The 19290-nt window shown below is 49.0% G+C and overlaps 1 protein-coding gene across 1 annotated transcript in view; it reads right to left on the bottom strand.

Moving 5' to 3' along the window:
• Positions 1-1824: 1824 nt before the first annotated feature.
• Positions 1825-19290, bottom strand: part of SMAD6 (SMAD family member 6) — a gene marked incomplete at its 5' end in the record, with an annotated part of 26186 nt that continues 8720 nt past the window's right edge. The window contains one exon of the mRNA XM_010717661.3: positions 1825-2727. Within this exon, the coding sequence (XP_010715963.1) occupies positions 2186-2727 (542 nt within the window). The remainder of the gene's footprint in view (positions 2728-19290) is intronic.

The raw sequence follows: 19290 nt of genomic DNA, 5'->3' as shown, positions 1-19290 counted from the left end.
CAGCACCTGGGGAGCACAGCTGGGACCCACTGGGTCGTTGGCACTTGTGAGCTCCAGCAGGGTAAAAAGTTCTCTTTGCAGAAAGCATCTGCTTCTGCCCACCTAGGTTGGTATGGAAAATTAGCAGAGTGGTTTTTTAATCGTAAATGCTGTAAGGAATGCTTCTAGTAGACAGTGCTGCTTGTGGCCCTAAGGCTTCTCCAAAAGGGCTGAAGTTTGAACAGCTACAATGAAGTATTAAAGGGAACAGATGGAGGTAGAAACAGACACTTGATGTCTTATTTCACTGCCTCTTTGTCAAATCCTCTTTATTCCCTTTAAAGCCTTGCTGTCAGCTGAAATAAAACCCCAGGATTTATTCCTGGGGAAGTGCATGAGTAATAAAAGGAGAAAAATTAAGCACCATCCGTAGATTGCACAATGGCAACCCGGAGCTTAACCCTCCAAGTTTCAACACGAGAGCCATCCTCTCAATGATGCAAAGCAGGACAGCGTGATGGTCGTGGCAGCGCACTGAGCAAGGCAGCAGCACTGGGAAAAGCAGATCAGGTTGGGACTGTTCCTCCAAGTTAAAATGAAGGCAGCATTTACAAAGCTCTTTCTGAAAAGAAAAAATACCATCTTAAAAATAACCCTATTCCCAGCTGTATGGAAGTGATACAGTGAGTGATGTAGGTGGTATGGCACAGCACACCAAATTTAAGCCACACAGGATAAAAAATCCCCGCAAAGCTCTTGAAAGCTGGCCTTAAATGATCATGACATGTTTTGACACCATTCCCTGACAACAATGGCTGTAACACAAACAAAAATTAATGATGTCAGCATTAGCACTGATGCTGCGTGAACTCAACCAATGTGGTCCCAATTACGTATCATTTCAAGTATGGTTATAATTTGAGAAATGATCTGCGGAAACATCATTGCGACATTCCTGCTCGTGCCTCTCCCTGATGTCTGTGCCAGGTCTGCGCCTTTCCTGTGGGTCCCTTTTCCAAGCCTGCCTCATTGGTGGCTGCTGGAAGAACCCTGAGGTACGGCAGGAGCCATCTTCTGTAAGTTTAGGCCTTGGTTTAGTCGCCGAGTTCTGACCCACTACGGAGGTCTCATGGCACGTTTTTCTCCATAAAGCTACAAAACCATTCCCTTGATAATGAAAGCCACGGTGCTTCTGAAGTCACTGGACTCCAGGAGGAGTAAATACACATGGATTTGTAATAGAACTTGGCAACACCAGTCACTGGCCATAAACAATACAGCAAGGAACTTCACTAGTGACACGAGGTCAGGCTCTGCCCAATGTACCCATGCTTGTACCACGTCTCCAGGTGAGGATCCACCCAACTCTCAACCACTGAATGTGTCCAGGAGGTTCCGGAGTCAGCGGGGTGATACGTGTGTGAGGTGGTCACAAACTGGTCCTACTGGGCAGCCTTTAGGGCTGTCTGCTCTGCTCTTCACACCAGCACTGTGACCCATTGACTTGCACAAACATGAACAGGCACACACCTATTTATCGTGTCTCCATCATCACCGTGTCTCCATCATGCTTTGTGTCATCAGAGCTATGGGAGTTTTCTCTCTCACATTCTGCTTGCTCTCTTCTCTTAAACTGTCCTCATTTTCCTCATTTCCTTCCTCTTGGAGACAACTGCAGCCTGTCAAACACTGATGTACAGCTTTGTAGGGACCTGGCTCAGATGGGAGACAGTGGTCACCCCTCTGCAAATCCCACCTGACTGCAGAGTGCCTGAGCAAACGCTGCTCTGAGCTTCAGTCAGGGAAAAAAAGGACCAAAAAAAAAAGACAATTAAAACCCCCCCCTATAATGCGAATACTTTATTATCAATGAGTGACTGGTATTAGCTTTTTGTCTGGGTATTAATAATATTTCAAAAAAACCATACATCAAAATTAGGACTTTTCTCTCCTATTTTTGCTGTATAATTTTTTTTCTTTAAATCTGTATTGAAAGAATTATATAAGCCAAAGTGCATTTTCTGTTTTTTGTCCATATACACATTGCACCATACATAAATAATTACATTGTAAAAATGACTCCATAATTACAAGTATAATATATATTTTCATATAATATATAAAACTTTATATTAAATCTAGGTAGATGATATTTGGGATAGTCTGTGTCTTTCTTTTTTGTTTTCCTTTTGTCAGAGGCTGACTGTTATCGATTGTTACTGAGCAAGATCTCCAGCCAACACGGGCAAGATGTGATGAACTGCCTGGAGTAACACGGCCCCCAGCCCTTGGCGAAGCTGATCCGCACGCTGTTGGGGTCGTAGGGCCCGTCTGCATAATCCAGCTCTGCAGTGTGCTGCAAGAGGCAGGACTTCTCGTAGTCAAACACCTTGATGGAATAGCCCGGCATCACCTTGCGCACGATCAAAGTCCTACAGTTGGGGATGTCCAGTGTCGGGGAGTTGACGAAGATGGGATGCTCGCTGCGATTGTAAGCCCACACACCGTCCGGTTCTTTGCTAAGTAAAATCCCGTAACCGATTTTACTTCGAGTCCTTCTCACAGTCTCGCTCCTGTTTTCCAGGTTTAGCTGTCCGAGGCAGAAGCCGTTTCCTTGAGGTAGGTCATAAAAGATACTGACAGACTGTTCGTACACTGTGTAGAGGCGGCCGACGCGCGTCCGGTGCTCCCAGTAGGCCACGTTGCACCAATGGCTCCTCTTCACGGCATCGGGCGACGTGCTGGCATCTGTGGGGAACGAAGAGCAGAGGTCAGGTTTGCTCTGATCACCTCGGATTAGACAGGCGTTGAGGGCAAGTGGGCTATTCCCACCCACAAGCTCTGTTCACGTGAACAGAACTTGAGTTCAGCTCAAGGTTTGTCCTTCAACCCAAAGCTCGTCATCAAGCCAAAGCTTGTCATCAACTAACATCTCTAACCCAAAGCTTGTCCGTAACCCAAAGCTTCTATTTAATAAATTATGGCAAATGCCACCAGGAAGGAAGGCTCAAGCAAAGTCTGGTGATTCAGTGGCCCGCTCTCCAGATCCCATGGAGCTCAACACTTCCTTCTGTCTTATTTACTGCTCAATCCTGCCTCCATATGTCAGAATCCCATGTACTCAAGACTTGCCCCTTTCACAGAATTCATAGAGTGGCCTGCGTTGAAAAGAATCACAATCATCATCCAGTTTCAACCCCCTTGCTGTGTGCAGGGTCTCCAACCACCAGACCAGGCTGCCCAGAGCCACATCCAGCCTGGCCTTGAATGCCTCCAGGGATGGAGCATCCACAACCTCCTTGGGCAACCTGTTCCAGTGTGTCACCACCCCCTGAGATTCCAGCACCGAAAGCCCATAGCGCCATGACATCCCAACAGCTGCACCACAGCTCAGCCATCCCTGGGCCTGGCAGGTCCCCAAGATCCTCCAGCATCCCATGGTGCCACACCCTCATTTCCAAAAGCCAGCATTCATCGAGCCACAATGCTGAAGATGTCCATGAAATATCTGGATGAACGATCTAGCAGTATCTCCTCTATGCAATATTCTTCGACAGCAATGCAAGCATTCCCACAGGAGCATGAAACTTGAGAAGGCATTTCATGCCAATGGGGAGTAGTTTCTCTGAACTATATATGTCATCCTACAGAGCCACTGGAATTGTCTCCAGAACAAGAAATATCTTCTCTTTCTAGGAATTACGTTCAAGGAAGATGGGAGGGACACACATTGCCAGAAATTTGCTCAGAGCTCACTGCAGTATTTATGGTGCCCCCGGAAGGAACATGGGAACCTCAGCTCCGGAGAGGGCGAATTAACCTCTTGCTGGACATTAGCCTCACTCCCACCTCCAGTTAAAAGAAAATTGCTCTTGGATTTCAACAAGGAGCTCTGCAATGAGCCAGCCCTGCATTAAGCTCCCTGACAATATATCACGCGCCTGTGGCCTGTTGACCCCTCTGCATCCGTGCCATCAGCTCCGATTAACTCACACGTGGAGTGATGCCATTATTTTGCTTCACAGACCCCATTGATGCACAGGATTTCAAGCACATCCCCGCAGCCCCATTTCTTTTCAGGCTCAAATTCCCCTGGAGGGTAATGGGCTCTCCTCCCCATTAGCAATCTTTGAATTAAGCGGCTTTGTTAGAATTTAACTTGAATTGTAACTGTGCAAATTTAAGGGGAGGGAGGTGGGGTCACTGGGCAAGCAAGGAGGCAGCAAAGCTGGCGGGATGCCCTTGGCTGTGGACAATGCTCCTGGTCCCCAACCAAGCCCACCATACGGTCCAAACCTCCCCTAAAATGCCAGATCCCCTTCTCTCTCCCCACTGCCTGCTGCAACTATTTTTAAAGCCCCATATGGGTGCCAACTGCCCCAGTTTGATGTGTGTTTTCTCCAGAACCAGGAAAGAAATCCTGAAGCAGTAACAGACTTCAGCCCCACTGGGAAAAGTTTACTTGCATTTATGTCCAACTGCCACACAGGAGAAAAACATCATCTCTGCCCCCTAATACTGGAGCTATTGTGCTCCAGGATGCACTGTGTCTCTTGAAGCCATGGGAAAACGTGTGCCCTGCAGTTAAGCCCTACATAGATGGCCAAGATAAAGGAGGACCATGCTAGAGGTGGGCTCTATTTAGGGATACTGAGGTTCAATATCAAAACACCCCTGAGGAAGTGATGCACCCAAGCACCAATAACACGTGGCAAAGCAACAAGGGAATGACAGGTCACCCATTTCCCTAAGGGGCTGGAAACCATTCACTGCCATGCTGCAATAAGTTCTTCCCAACGCTGCCCTCTGCTAACAACAAAGATCAGCCAACACAAAGGTTTTTCCCATTTCTTACTCTTTAGACAAGGACTGGCATTTCCTTCTCCATCCCAGATATCTTTGGCTGCCCAAGTGAACAACCCAATGCTCTCAACAGGGTAATGACTGGTAACTGCAGGATCAATGTGTCATATCCATGCTCATCAATTCACTGATCCTTGTCAATGCTGTCTGGATCTGACTCTTGCAAAAATACATCATGCTGCCTTGCAAAGGACCAGCCATGGGAACAAGGAGGTTTGGAGGAGGAGAGTCACATCTAATTCTGGATTAGAAAACATCAGATTCCTTGTGCCCATGTGACACATTGAGATCTGGTGACAAAAGGTTTAGGAGTTTCTGTGCAGCACTTCTACAGTAGTTGCAAAAACTACATTTACCAAACTTATGGCATTATCACAAACCTGACCCCAACAGACTTACTGAGCTAAACATTCCTGAAGCAAAACTGTCCTCAGCCACATCTGCACAACCCTCTGAAATGAAGAGCTTGGCATGGATGAAAACCAGTAGCAACCCTTGGTCTACCGCCATGCAGATGCCAAAGTGCTTTGCTCTTTAGAAAGCAAGTAATCCCACATTTTGAAATATTTGACAGAGTTCCGAACTGATGAGAACAGCGGGACAGCAGGCAGGAAAGGTGCTGAGCACCCAAATTTCACCAGCAGGTACATCGTAACACTAACAATCACCCCTCCGCTGGAACGTAAGATAGCTGAGCTGCCCCCAGTACCATTCCCAAACCCTTCCCAAATGCCAAATGTTGCTGCTGTCCCATCCAAGTGTTGCTGGAGGGGCCATAGATGAGCTTGGAGATTTTCATCTGGGGCCCAAAGGCTGGTAGCAATTACTGAGCTCTGCATCTGCTTAACCTCCCAGCCTCCGTGGAGCCCCACACGCCCATCAGGTAGGGAGGTTTTCTCTTCTCATCCCGCTTTTTAGAAACTCCCACTTCGTCTCCAAATTTCCTTTCCTTTATGAATGAGTTAACTTCAAAACTCAGGTTTCCCCATCAGTTGAATTAATTAGGGGAGTAGAATCATAGAATCATTAAGGCTGGAAAAGACCACTAGGATCACCAGGTTCAACCTCAACCCCCCCCACCACGCATGTCCCTCCCTAGACCATGCCCCCGGTGGTTCCCAAGGTGTTTTGTGAGTTAAGGTACCCAGTGGGGGAGAGCAAAGCAGGAGGAAAGCAGCACCTATGCCACAGGAACATCTGCCTTTGGGCGTCCCCAAAGTGCCACATCTGCTTTCCAGGAACTGGCAAACATTTTGATAAAAACGCTGATATATCACGCGCTCAAAACAGGGAAAGGCTTTTAACATCTTGTGCTTCAATGCATCTAAACTATGAGATGCCTTATTAGTGCACAAATAAAACACTCTGAGAAGAAATAGCTCGATCTCATTGGAGAAGCTCTGCCCCAAGGACCCTCCCGGTGCCGGGCTGGGTTCCTCACCTCCTTTTATCTCCTGGTGCACTCAAACAAACCCTGGGAAGATGAACTCATCTTACAGCCCTGACATAAAGCAAGCACTTTAGCAAGCCCCTCGTACAAGGGGGCCTGTGCTGTGTCTTATCCACTGCCAAGTATTAGTTTCCCCTCCAGCTATTAGCCGCTACCACTCAGCAGACAGCAGGGGCGGCCGGCAGAAAAGCAAGCCCTCTGCAATTTAAATAAATATTCCATTTTTCCTCCTCTTTTTCCACGCTGCCCTTTATGCAAAGACTAGAAAACACACTTTTTTTTTTTTCCTTTCCTTCTTCTCTGGAACAGAGGCGTGCTTGTTGCCCCTCTTTTTGTAGAAAGAAAAACATTTTAGTCCTGCCGTGCCGCCCTCGATGGTACACACCACATTTCTAACAACTATCATTGTAGGCAGCTCCAACTCACAGCTACATTTTGGCTGGCGTCAGGGCTATCTCCCCCATCAAAGCCACCTCCATCGATCCCATGCACAGACTCAAACTCTGGCTCTTGTTTACTCATGGGCTCGTTCCTCCCAGTCACCATTTCCTCTGTTGCAGCACTGCCTTGCAGCAGGCACATCCAGAAGGAAATTCAAACAATCTGAGATTAAAAAAACAAGATAGGAAGCGAGAGGGGGGAATCAAAACCAGAACTTCATGGGGAAATGGTCTCAGGCAAATGGGAGCCAGGTAGGAGAAGGCATGCAGAAAGCAAACGCTGCACTTGCTCCCTGCTGAACATGGAGGTAAAGAAGATAAGTGGAGGTGTGGGGTGTTTGTCATTTGACAGCACACGAAGCCACTCGGACAATTCAAAGCAGTTTGTGACAAGAGAAAAACAGAAAGATGGTTATTCCAAAACACAACACAGTGCAGTCTTTGCCCGCTGCACGATGCTGCACTTAAGGGCAGGATGGGAACCATGGGCAGACCAGGTGTGCCACTGAAACACTGACCCAACAACCCTGCTGCATCAGCCCTTGGTGACAACGGGGCCTCAATGATATATGGCTGCAAATAAGAGAAGAGGGGTGAAAATGGATGTGGTGCCCCAGCGGCCCCAAGTACCACCCCAGCGGCATGCCATGGTATTCTGTTCACTTACTGCTTTGAGGAACATTCCTATTTTTGTACCAATTCCTCGTGAAACAGCCCTGAATCACACAGGTTGGTTTTTCAAACACAGCCCACCAAAAGCAGCAGCCTCCCCTCCACGGCCATCTTGTTTGTGGCTTGTTCAAAACACACTGGCAAGTCACCCAAGGAGAGGAACGCATGCAAAAAAAATTCTCTGCAAGCCCCAAACATGATGGTGACTCCAAGCATGTCTGGGCACCTGGAGGAGCCCAGCTGGCTGCTGAGGGGATGAAGTGGGACAATCACACGTGTGGTAGCACTCTGCTCGTGTCCCACGTTCACGTCCCACCTCTCTGCAGCACTCCTGAATCACTCACTCGCATGGCCCCATGCTCAAGCATGCCTGATGCCCAATGGCCAAGATCTTCCCACCATTTTACGAGCTCTATTAGATACAAATTCAGCCTTCTTTCCTGCAGCCCAGGAGCACGTTTGTAGCCCAGCACATGGCAGGAGGATGGCTCAGTGTGAACGAGGTCCAGATAAAAAGCCTGGCACAAGGAACACACACATTTCCCAAAAAGCTTTTAACAGTTCACTGGGGAGCCATCAGCTCAAAGCCCTGATTAATGCCCTTAGAAACAAGCTCCTGGGGTAAGGAAGAGGTTAAAACTTTCCACAGCATAAATGGAATTTTTATGGCCCTGCAAAGAAAAAAAAAAATTAATTGTCAATCTGCCCCTGCAAAGCTCACAACCATTCTTGCTAAGCCAATATACTTAAAATACCTCAGCCTTACAAGTTTCAGCTGGAATGTGTCACCCAGCTCCCTGTGAGCCCACAGCTGCAGCCAGCAGCAGAACAGGATGCCCAGGCTGGGACAGCCCTTGTGCCAACTGTCCTGTCCGTCCATCCCTCGCTGGGATCACTGGGGTGGGATTCTGAAGACAATTTCCCAGCTTTTCATGCTCCATGTCTTGGCTAGCAGCTGCTTCATCAGCCCACAGGAGCACTCCAATGTTGGCTCTACCACATGTATGTAAAATAACAGCCAAAGTCCACCTGCAAACGGATGGAGGCAGCCATCCCATGGTGCTTCTGTAGCATCTGAGGTATGGAGGCAGCAGGTCTGCCCCCCAGCAGAAGTCCTCATGAGGACAAGTGCAGCTCCATCCCTTTCTGGATGACTCAAGAAGCTACAGGAGGACAATGGGCAGCAGAACGGGAGAAGGCAGCTGGATGGGAGCAGGAGGTTGGATAGCTGTCAGCTTCTTCCTGCACCTTTCTCCTTCACGTCCAGAATCACTGAAGAGTGCTTGAATATCCCAGCTTTAACCAAGACAAACTCACTCCCTGGAAATGTCTCCAGCCAACAGCTACAGCCACTCACAGGGACAGCACACTACACCTTCCCTATGTTAAAACCACCAAACTCTCTGCCAGGCTGCTGGTTTGCAGGGCTGGCAGAGACACAGAGGTTCAGCCTTGCTTACGCCCATAATAAAATAAGAGTGTGATCTCCTGTCGTGATTCATCTGGTGTCACCACCATCGTGGCCAAAAGGGTCCCAGCTCCTCCATCCCCAGCAGGAGGTCCTGGTGATCTCCTCTTCCTCCTGCAGCCCTTTCCTTGGACCAGAGCTTTGGTGCCCCCCAGCCTCTTTCATGAGCCGATTTAATTCGTTAACCCAGCAGATGATTAACTCAGAAGAACACTTGCGCTGGGTTAATTAATTAAATTAGTTCAAAAAATAGGGTCTGGCGGGCAACGGAGCCAGTGCATGAGGCGCGTGGAGAGGGCTGGGGGGATGGGGGGACATTTCCATGGCAGCCTGAGAAACAAAAGCAACACAGGACAGGAGCCAATGCCAAGAAAGGGGATGAAAACAATTTTCTCTGCATAAAAGAAACCACTCTGTAAAATCATCAGCTCATGCTAATTTCTTATATCCTTCAAAGAAAAGCACATGCCATGTTTAGTTCTGCCCTGAAATTTGTAAGCATCATTGGTTATTTTCAAGCTAAACTCAAGTGGTTTCTCTCTGATGTACACTCTCTGTCCATTAAATATGCACTCCAGACTATGCTTTAAGGTATTTCAACAGGTTTTTTTTGTTTTTTGCTTTTTTTTTCCATTTTCCACCTTCCCTGCACAGTTTCCAAAAGTTTCAGCCAAAGGTGAAAAAAACCCTAAAAAAGCAAAAAAAAAAAAAAAACCAACAACAACACCACTTAGAAGTACCACTCGTGTTTTTTTTCACTGATGTTTTTATGCATCACTTCGGAAGGGAATGTTTCGGGAGGTTTTGGTGATTTCTTTGGGTCGAGCACTCCCAGTGTAACCTCAGCTCCTGGGCTGTGCACGTGGCCGTGCCGTGCCTGGCACGCAGGGCTTAGCACAACAATGTAAATACCTCTTCAAAAGCAGCCCAAAACGTAATCACCTGCAGTTGCTGCCAATTATGAAAGCACCTGACCTGTCATCAGCTGAAATTTGGCTCAGGTTCCCCCCTCTTTTGGAAGCCAGCCCTGGGTACGTCCGAGCCCTGCGAAGTTCCAGGTTTAGGGGCTGCTCTGACCAATCTCCCACACAATCTTTCAATTGCTGAAAGCCTTCCCACTCCTGCCCAGCAGTGGCTGGCTTTTTCTTTTGCTGGGTGCGGCACAAAATGCACTCAAATGAGGGTAAAAGCCTCATACCCTGAGGGCCTTCTGTAGGAAAGAGCCTGAGAGGCTGTGACAAAGAAACGGGGAAAAGAAAATCCCTTTTTTCACTCTTGGTTTCAGCACTTGCAAGTTTTCCTCTTCTCCAAATGACCACGGATGCCAAGTTGGGCAGATCCTGAGCGCTGCTGAGCTCTGCTCACTTTCAAAGCCATTTCTGCTGCCGGCTTTGGGGTTGGCAATGTCAGAGCAGCTCTTGGTGCTCTCAAAGATCCCCAGCGATGCTCTTAGGGAGGAGAATCATCCAGTCTATGGAAACTGCTGCAACGCAGAGCATCCCACAGAACAGACTCTGGAAAAGGGCGTTCATGAATAATAATAGTTTTTGCTTGTGGAGCAGTTTCACTCGAGAGCTTCAAAGCATTTTAAAAGCAAGAACTAATTACTAGGTTCCTCTGAAGAGAAAAGGGAATAGCTCTCCTCTGTCGTGCCCCGCAGGCAGAGCCCACAGCTCCACGACCGGTTCCGAGCGCTGCCCACTTCCCAGCAGCACCAAACCAGGGGCTTTCCACCCACAGCAGCTGTGGCATTGGGTCATGGAGCTGCTTTGGGGAGCTGGATGCCGATGTTCTGAAAGCACTGGGGCAATGAGAGCCTCTGAGGATGCTCCAACCTCCCACTGCCCACGCTCACTGTAATGCCTGCAGCATCCGCACAGCGGCAGGACCATGCTGGATGCTGGATGCACAACCCCCTGCCATTACACACTGGAGACTGGAGCTCGATGATCTTTAAGGTCCCCTCCAGGCTAAGCCGTTCCATGACCCTATGTCTAAAGAAGAAAATCAGTGGATATTTTCAAGGCATTTTTTTGGATAATCCTTCTGACTGACGGATGCCTACACCCAGTCATCCTGCATAAGCCACACCAGGTTAAAATCCATCTCCCACCATCACCAGCCCCATACTCCAGCTCAGCTCCTTCCCTTCCCAAAATCTGCTCTTTCAGGAGGTCAAAGCCCAATGGTTTCCCAAGCTTGGTCTCCTGGGCCCCCAAAACGCCATCAGGCTGAGATCTGCGGGCCAGAGCTCTTGCAGGGGATGTGGCAAACAAAGCCAGCTGCCAATGCAACAGCTTTACCATGCTTTTCTGCTTTTCCTAAACAGAAATAATGGGGATACTTCCCATAGAGGAGAACTGAAGCAAAACCAAGGCAAACATCACTGCTGGCTTTATTTTAAGAGCCTGCAACTGTACTGCAGCGTGAGTGCAGCCTTGGTCCGCTCTACCTCTATCACTGTGACATCTGCAAGCAAACCGGGGATATGGAAAAAAAATAATCCCACAAACCAAGTGTTTTCTTCCCAATGGGCTGGGAAAGAGCTGCTGGGAGCAGCGTTTGGCCCCGCACAGCCCCCAGATCCCAACCTGGGAGCACTGGGAGAACAAAAACCTCTGCTTTTCTCTCAAAATCTGATGCTGTGAGCCCCACGTCCCAACCCACCCTCTGTCCTCAAAAGGGCTCTGGTTTTCACTTCCCTGCAACCTTCCAATTCCCCCCAGCAGCCTTTATGTAGGTTGCTGGATTTTTTTTTTTTCTCCAATGCCCTTACATATACGGGAACCAGGCAGGGGCTGAGAGTGGAATGGAAATTCAGGCTTTGTTCTCACTGGCCGAAGCCCAAGATCCTTCCCCAGATAAAGCTCCCAGCCTTGCTGGCTGAGCCAGCCTCACCAGACCCGGCCTCCTCTCCTCTCATCTCCTCTCACAGTTTTTGCTGCAGAATTAAAGGATCCAGGGTGCCTCTGTTTTGCAAGGAAACAGCCCCTGCTGTGTGCGAGCTGAAGGGATAAAACCTGCCAGGAAGGTGCCGGGGCTGTTATCCGCTGGAGATAAGCACAAAGCAGTGGCGATGCGGATGGCTCCTGCCCTCCCTCACCCACACACCGGGCAGGGAGGGACGTGCAGAGGGCTGCGTGCGTTGTGTCTGCACCCACACAGCCAGATTTTCCGATAGCCGCCTCATGGATTGATGTGTAAACATTTTCTGGGGCCATTCCAGCCCTTCCCTGCAGCTAGCAGCTCGCTCCACCAACATGCTCGTGGCCAGCATCCACAGGCTCTCGCTCCCACTTCAAGCAAAGACTAAACAATGACTCAAGCATCTCAGGATCTGCGCTCTGTGCTGGTCCCTCATCCCAGCGGCCAGGCAGCGGGGCTGCTCCTGCCTCCCATTTCATGAAACCCACAATGCTGGCAGTATTGCAGCAGCACAGCGAGAGCCTCCCTGAGTCCCTGAAGGCATCTCCTGGAGATGTCCCATCCCTCACCGAGGGTTTGCGCAGGGTGAGCGGAGGTGACTCACTCTCATTACCCTCCCTGGCCACGCAGGACTTGTTTTTGTTACGGAAAACCACAGTTTCTTTTAAAAAAATACATATATATAAATAAATAAAGAATAAACCAACCAAAATACACACAAGTCAGTGGGATGAATCCTGTCCTGCCGCATGAATCCCAGCCACCCTAATACTCCTGCTTGCCTCTGAATGGTCAAACATGGCCAAGAGATGCTGCAGTGGAAGTGCTGTGCTGCATCAAGCACCTCTATCAGTGATACTCCCATTTTGGGGGAAAAAACAGAAAAAGAGCAGGTCAGGCTCTCTGGTAAATCAAAGACAGGGAGATTACCAGGGCATGGGAGTGCTTCATTATAGTTAATGAGCTCAAGAATGCTTGCCCCACACTCAGCCTAGTGCTAATGGAGGAATGCAGAATACTTCTCCCCTCCAGGGAAATGGAGCTATAAAGTGAGGCTTTTGGGGGGAAATACATTAAAAACACAGCCTGTCAACCAGTGCAAAGAGACTCGTTGCTCTTTCTGTTCCCCTGGAGTTCATCTACACAAAATACACACTTGGATGTAAAGAAACCCCGGCTCAAAACCGCCTGAAGAATGACTGAGTGTAAAATCAGACTCGGATCTTTTGCAGAAATGCATTCACAGAGCAGCAGATTTTCAGCTCTGGATGCTTTCCTCCTTTGAATCATTTTACTCATTATTGCAACACTTCAGACTGTTTGTGATGGGGAGGAGCAACACGGGAAGCCTCAGCCTTAAGCTTCAGCCTTGCATGGCACAAACAAACCACTCTATGGACGCTAAAAATTCTGTCGTGTTGCTGTGCTCGAATCCTTAAACTGTTAAAAATAGGAAAAAAAACTGCACAGTTCACATATTTTATAAAGCTGGGTTAAATCAACATCTGCAAAAAATATCCCTGTTAAACGAAATAGCAGGATTTCATTAAGTAAATTGCAAGTTGGCAAAAATTCTGAAAGAAAGGGAAAAAGCCACAGCCAGCCCCATAATTTAAACCTTATTTTAACTGTGACTGCATGACTGCAAAAGGCTGCATTTCCAAAGGGAGGAAAAAAACAACGTCTAAAAGCAAGGCCTCTCCTGCCCACTTCAGCAGCACCTTTGGGGCCAGCACCCACCCGTGCTGGGTACCAATGGTTCAGGGTGCTGGAGCAGGCAGGGAGCAGGCAGGGCATCGCCTGCCCTCCCAGCCACTTTTCCAAACCTGCCAAGTGCCTTTCCTGCCCGGGGTGACTCACTTGGGATAGGCTGTGCTCTTCCCACAGCTCTGGCCAAAAAAAATCCCCTGTGAGAGGGAGCCTTGCGGGGACCTGGGGGGTCCCAGGTTCACCTCGCCCAATGTGACCCCAGCATGGCACCAATCCAAGCACCGACAGGGAGAAATCAAGTGTCCCACCCAAAAGCTCCCACGTCCAAGGAATTAACCTGGCCACATGACAGCAGCTGGCAAAATGTGGCACTGAGTGCACGCTGAACCCCTCTGCTTTGGAAATAACAGCTCACGGGGCTAAAAGCCTCGAAACAAAGCCTAAGAACAACAGGCCCGATAGGCAGAGTTGGAGCAAAAGACAAGAGCTTTCACAGAAGGCACAATTCTTTTCTTGCAACATTTTGGCTGTGCTGTTTTTCCTGGCACGGTGAGGCTGCAGTTATTTTGAAGGGCTGTTTGCTGCACGCGGAGCCCAGAAAGCAGCGACCCGATTTCCTTTTGGGTCTAAACATCCGTTTGCTGTGCAAGCAGGAGGCAAATAAATGAAATGTGCATCTTGGGAAGTGCTGCTGGGGAGCAGCCGTGAGGAGCTGCCAGCACCAGGGCTGGGATGAAAGGGGCAGCTCTGCTCAACTGCACAATGCAATCTGATGGCAAAAGGACCGTGGGGGAAACTGCAAGGCAAAGCAGGCAGGGAGCTGAGTGCTGCAGAGCTTGCCCCAGGACATGGCCCAGCGTGATCCAACTCTGCTCTGCCTGGGGCAGCCCAGCCCAGGGCACTGCACCTGGTTTGGGTGCTGCAACGTAGGGAGGACAGAAAGCTATCAGAAAGCTTCCAAAGGAAGGGCAACAAAGACAGGAAGGATCTGGAGGACAAGGCACGTGAGGAGCAGCTGAGGTCCCTTGGTTTGTTCAGCCCTGAGAAGAGGATGCCTCATGGCAGCCTACAGCTCCATCATCCAAGGAGGTTGTGGATGCCCCATCCCTGGAGGCATTCAAGGCCAGCCTGGATGTGGCTCTGGGCAGCCCGGTCTAATGGTTGGTGACCCTGCATGTAGAAGGGGATTGAAACCCGATGATCACTGTGGTCCTTTTCAACCCAGGCCATTCTATGATTCTACGATCATGGCCCTACAGCCTCCTCCCCACGGCAGCCTGCAGCCACAAGGTCTACAAGTCACAGCCAAAGCTGCTGCTGGAGGTGCAGTTTCCCACCTGGGCAGTGCCCCCCTGTCTCCACTCCCTGGGCACAGAACCCCTTTGGAATGCCCAATCCTCATCCACCACCTCCTCCCAGCCCAGGCCAGGCCAGCCCACTGCCATGCTTCTACATTTCCTGGCTTTGGAAGATGCAAGCCAGGCCATTAACATTATTTATAGGTTCCTGTGCATGAATTTCCATTTGTTTGTCTGCTTAAAAACAGTGAAGTGAAAAAAAAAAAGAAATTCCTGGAGGTCAGACGATTAGAAAAAGAAAAAAAAAGCACATGGCTGTGGTCTGATGGGCCCAATGCAACAGCAGCAACTCCTTCAGAGACATAACAGAATTTCCTTAAATGCTTGTTCTGTAAATATTTAAGCTACTTTATAAGATTTTTACAATGTACTTAGGAAGCGTAAATCTCAGCAGCAGAGCACGGCACGCCGTCGGCGTGGCACATGCTGGGATGTTTCAGGAACACAAACATGGACATCTCCCATGCTAACACTGGACTGTGGGCCATAAGGACACAACTATGATGCTGCTGGGATGGAGAGCCCGTGGAGCTCAGGGTCTTCCCAGCACCAAAACGAGGAGGAAATAATTACCTTCACTTCCAAACAGAGGGTGCCTTCGCACTGCACTACACATAACCCCCAACAAAGCAATTTACAGTTGCGTGGCAGCTTCAACCCGAAGCCGAATTTCTGCCCGTTGGCTTCTGCACACACAGCACCTGAGATGCCTCCTCACAGGTGAATGTTCCCTTGTGATGGAAAAACAGCATCACGCCGACTGACGCATCCGTACTCAGGGTGGTTCCCATATGGAAACTTGGTGCAGTTTTATGAGCTTTGCTTGGACACGGTGGTTTCTACCTCACATTCTTCCAATAAATGTGGATCTTCCCAACTAACCAACACGCGCAGCAGTTCTCCTTTGCTGCCATTTAGGTGTGTCTGAGGCAATGACAACAAATGGAAACGGGGACCTGGAAGTTTATCCGCGTTGCGAAGCACAGCTTTGTGTCACAGATGACAAAGTGCAAAGAAAGCCCGGAAAAAAAAACTTGGATGGAAGTTCAAACACTGATGGTTTAAAGATGAAAGGGTGCTCTTCGATTCAATGTTTAAATAAAAGTTTTCTCCTACTAAATCATTTAAACATTTTTGCATTCCTGGCATTTCTAGAAGCACTGCTGGCTTTTATTTCTTACCCCACCCCAGCGCCCTCAGTGATCACTGCTATAGGAGACAAACTGCTTTCTACAGCTCTCTCAGGACAGCAGGGAGCTCACCACGAATGGAGCTGTGAGCTACCTGTACTCATTCTCCCATCACCATCCTATTTTCCTCCTTTTTTGAAATAAGTTCTTTCTCACTGCACACAAAGGTGGCCAGCTTCTGTCCAAAATATCATCCAGAAATTCAAAGTAACTCAACTGACTTCACCGAGTTGTATTTAGACAGCTCTAACTCGGAGCTGAGACTCTTTGCTGCTCTCACACCATCTGCTTTAGGAGCTACTGGCTGTTCCACCAGCTACAGAGGAAGCCCGGATCATCCAACATTCACCATCAGCAGCACAGAACAGCTCCAACAAGCCCAAATTCCCCATGCAATTCCCCCTAACAACGCAATTACATCAAAGAGAAGAGTCCAGACACAGAAATTTTGGCCACTGCATTTCAATGCCTGCAGAATGACAAAGGCAAGCACCATCCTGATGCTGGGGAAGCTTTCAGATGCTCACATGACCGATGGCCAAAAACCTTTTTGGTTTGAGAAGCAACATCCCCACCCCAGCAGGACTTGCTGTGTGCCTTGCATTGCCCTCAAGCTCACTGCCTACCCTGCACTGCAGATGCTAAAGAAAAGAGCAACTGAGAGAGACCCAGAATAAACATGGGCACATCTGTTGTAAACTTAGATTAGAAATACTCCAAAGGGTCCCCAAGGGTTTAAATCAAAGGACAACACAACAGCTGAATGGCAATGTGGATTTCCTTTAAGACAGCTCAACCAGCAGTTTTCAAAGCAAGCAAGCAAGAGGGCTGAGAGCCACCCCACCTTGGCAGCCCTTCTGTCCTTTTTTGCTTCTAATTCCATCATGAAGGCAAAAAAGAAAACTGAGGGCTGAGGGCAAGATGCAGTGATGTGAGCTGGTTGTGCTCCCACTACAAATATGGCATTTATCACAAACAGCAAAAAACCCACCAGCTCCTAACTCAAACAGCACAGAGCTTACTAAATAACAAACAGAGGGGGGTCAGAAGGGAATGGATTCAGGACCAGAGCCATCCTGAGGACTGTGTCAAAGGTGGCTGCAGCTGTCTGTAATGAGCCCAGCAGGAATGCAGGACTGCAGCCAGGGGCTGTGGGGCAGGAGGATGCTGCAAGAACAGGGCAGAAGGCTGGGAAAGGGTTGGGATTGATGCAGAAGCACTTGCAGGGCACTGCCAGCCACAAGCACCTCATGACCTGTTCATCACCACACCATAAGCCCAGTTTTGTATGCAAGTCCTGCCTGGAATAATTAAAAGCTGGCTATACATCAACATACATCTGCATGCACTCGCCTGCATGAAGGCATTGAACATCCCCCTGTGCCCAGGGCAGGCTGGGGAGCCCCAGGCACCAGTATTCCGTATTAGCCTTCTGCAGACACTGTGTTCCAGAAGGAAAAAGTCAGGGCATCCAGCTGCCTCGTACCAAACCCCAGCTCAGCTCTCCCTCCCTGCAGGTCTCAATGAAGTCAGCGGGCAGCACTCCATAGAATCACAGAATGGCCTGGGTTGAAAAGGACCACAATGATCATCTAATTTCAACCCCCTGCTATGTGCAAGGTTGCCAACCACCAGACCAGGTTGCCCAGAGCCACATCCAGCCTGGCCTTAGATGCATCCATGGATGGAGCATCCACAACCTCCCTAGACAGCCTCTAAAGCAGAATCCTTCAGGCAGACCCATACTGAAGGCTTTTTATGCCATCAGACTCAGTTCAGCAAAAGCAAAACTCATTCGCAAAGATCTTGAGCGTTAAAAGCCTCAGTGAACAGATTCATTCCATGGCAACTCAACACAATCCAGCTCCAAAGGCCCACACAGAGGACTGCAGGTAGGAGAGGCACTTCACCACAGGTGGCTGTAATCAGCTGCACACGACCAAAGGCTCAGATTTTTCCTGTTTCAGCAGTGAAGATGCTGCCCACAGCACTCTTATTCAAATCCAGCGACGTGTGAGTGGCACTTTTTTTTATTTTTTCCAAAACACACTTTTGCTGACATTTCCCTTTCATTAAAATAGCTCAACAATGGGGGGAAAAGCAACTCATGGCACACATAGGATCTTTACCTCACTTTGTACTCACAGAGGAATTTCCTTCATCTCCTCCAGAGTGGAAGTTTCCACCGACCCCCAGCTCACATCACACGCGATGTGCAGCACAGCAGGAACTGGGCTGCTCTCTTTTTGCGTGGTAAGGCTGCACACCTTTGGGGCAGAGTGTAAAAGAGCTGGGACGTGCTCCCAGGCAGCCATCAATGGGCAGCATGGGGATGATGGCATCAGCTTCCAATGGCGTTGTGCGAGCCTCCAACTGAAATTCTAGTATGGATTCCTGTGCTGGGAATTCCTGTGCTGTACATGAAGATGGGTCAAACAATAAAAGGATCTGTGCCAGTGTCTGGTTCTAAATGCAAGGCATCATCTGCTGAGTGGGAAATGACCTCGGTTCTCCATGTCCCCCAGAGGATGCAGCATCTCCAGTTCAGAATCTCAGGTTTGGGTTTGAAAGGACCCTAAAAGCCATCCAGTTCCAACCCCTGTCCCGGGCAGAGACACCTCCCACCACGTCAGGTTGTCCACAGCCCCATCCAATCTGGTCTTGGATGCTTCCAAGTAGCTTTGGACATTTCTCTGGGCAGACTCTTCCTGTATCTAACCACCTAACCCCTTTATCACACACTACTGCAAAACCATCCTGAGATCAGATTCCTGCACCGGCCCAGAAGGGCCAACTGCAACAGCCCTGCATGGGGACAGGCATCCTGAGCAGCTCTGCTCTGCTCGCCATGAAGCTAGGGAGCAGATGGAACACGTGGGTGCAGCACACACACATCCTCACCTGCACTGCAGGAACCTACGAGATGGATGAAGAAGCTCCCAGCCAGGTTCTGCATCCATCCCTACCCTCACCCAGCTCTTGGCCCCAACCACAAAGCAAACTCTACAAGAGCATTATTTATTTGTCTGAAGTCACAATTATTGCCAGCAGCAGGAAGGTGGAAGGATGCATGCTGGACCCCACACACCAGCACCATGCCAGCCTCAGAAATGGTTGGCAGCCAGCAGAGCAGCCAATCCCTTCCTATTAAAATGAGCTCATTATTGCTAATTTTTACTGGCTTCCCAGTTGATTCATAAAGTTGTTTTTTTTGTTGTTGTTTGGTTAACTTTTT

The sequence above is a fragment of the Meleagris gallopavo genome, chromosome 12, assembly GCF_000146605.3.
Source record: "Meleagris gallopavo isolate NT-WF06-2002-E0010 breed Aviagen turkey brand Nicholas breeding stock chromosome 12, Turkey_5.1, whole genome shotgun sequence".
Taxonomy (NCBI): Eukaryota; Metazoa; Chordata; class Aves; order Galliformes; family Phasianidae; genus Meleagris; species Meleagris gallopavo.
The sequence above is the reverse complement of the archived record's forward strand: the minus strand, read 5'-3'. Positions and strand labels throughout refer to the sequence as shown.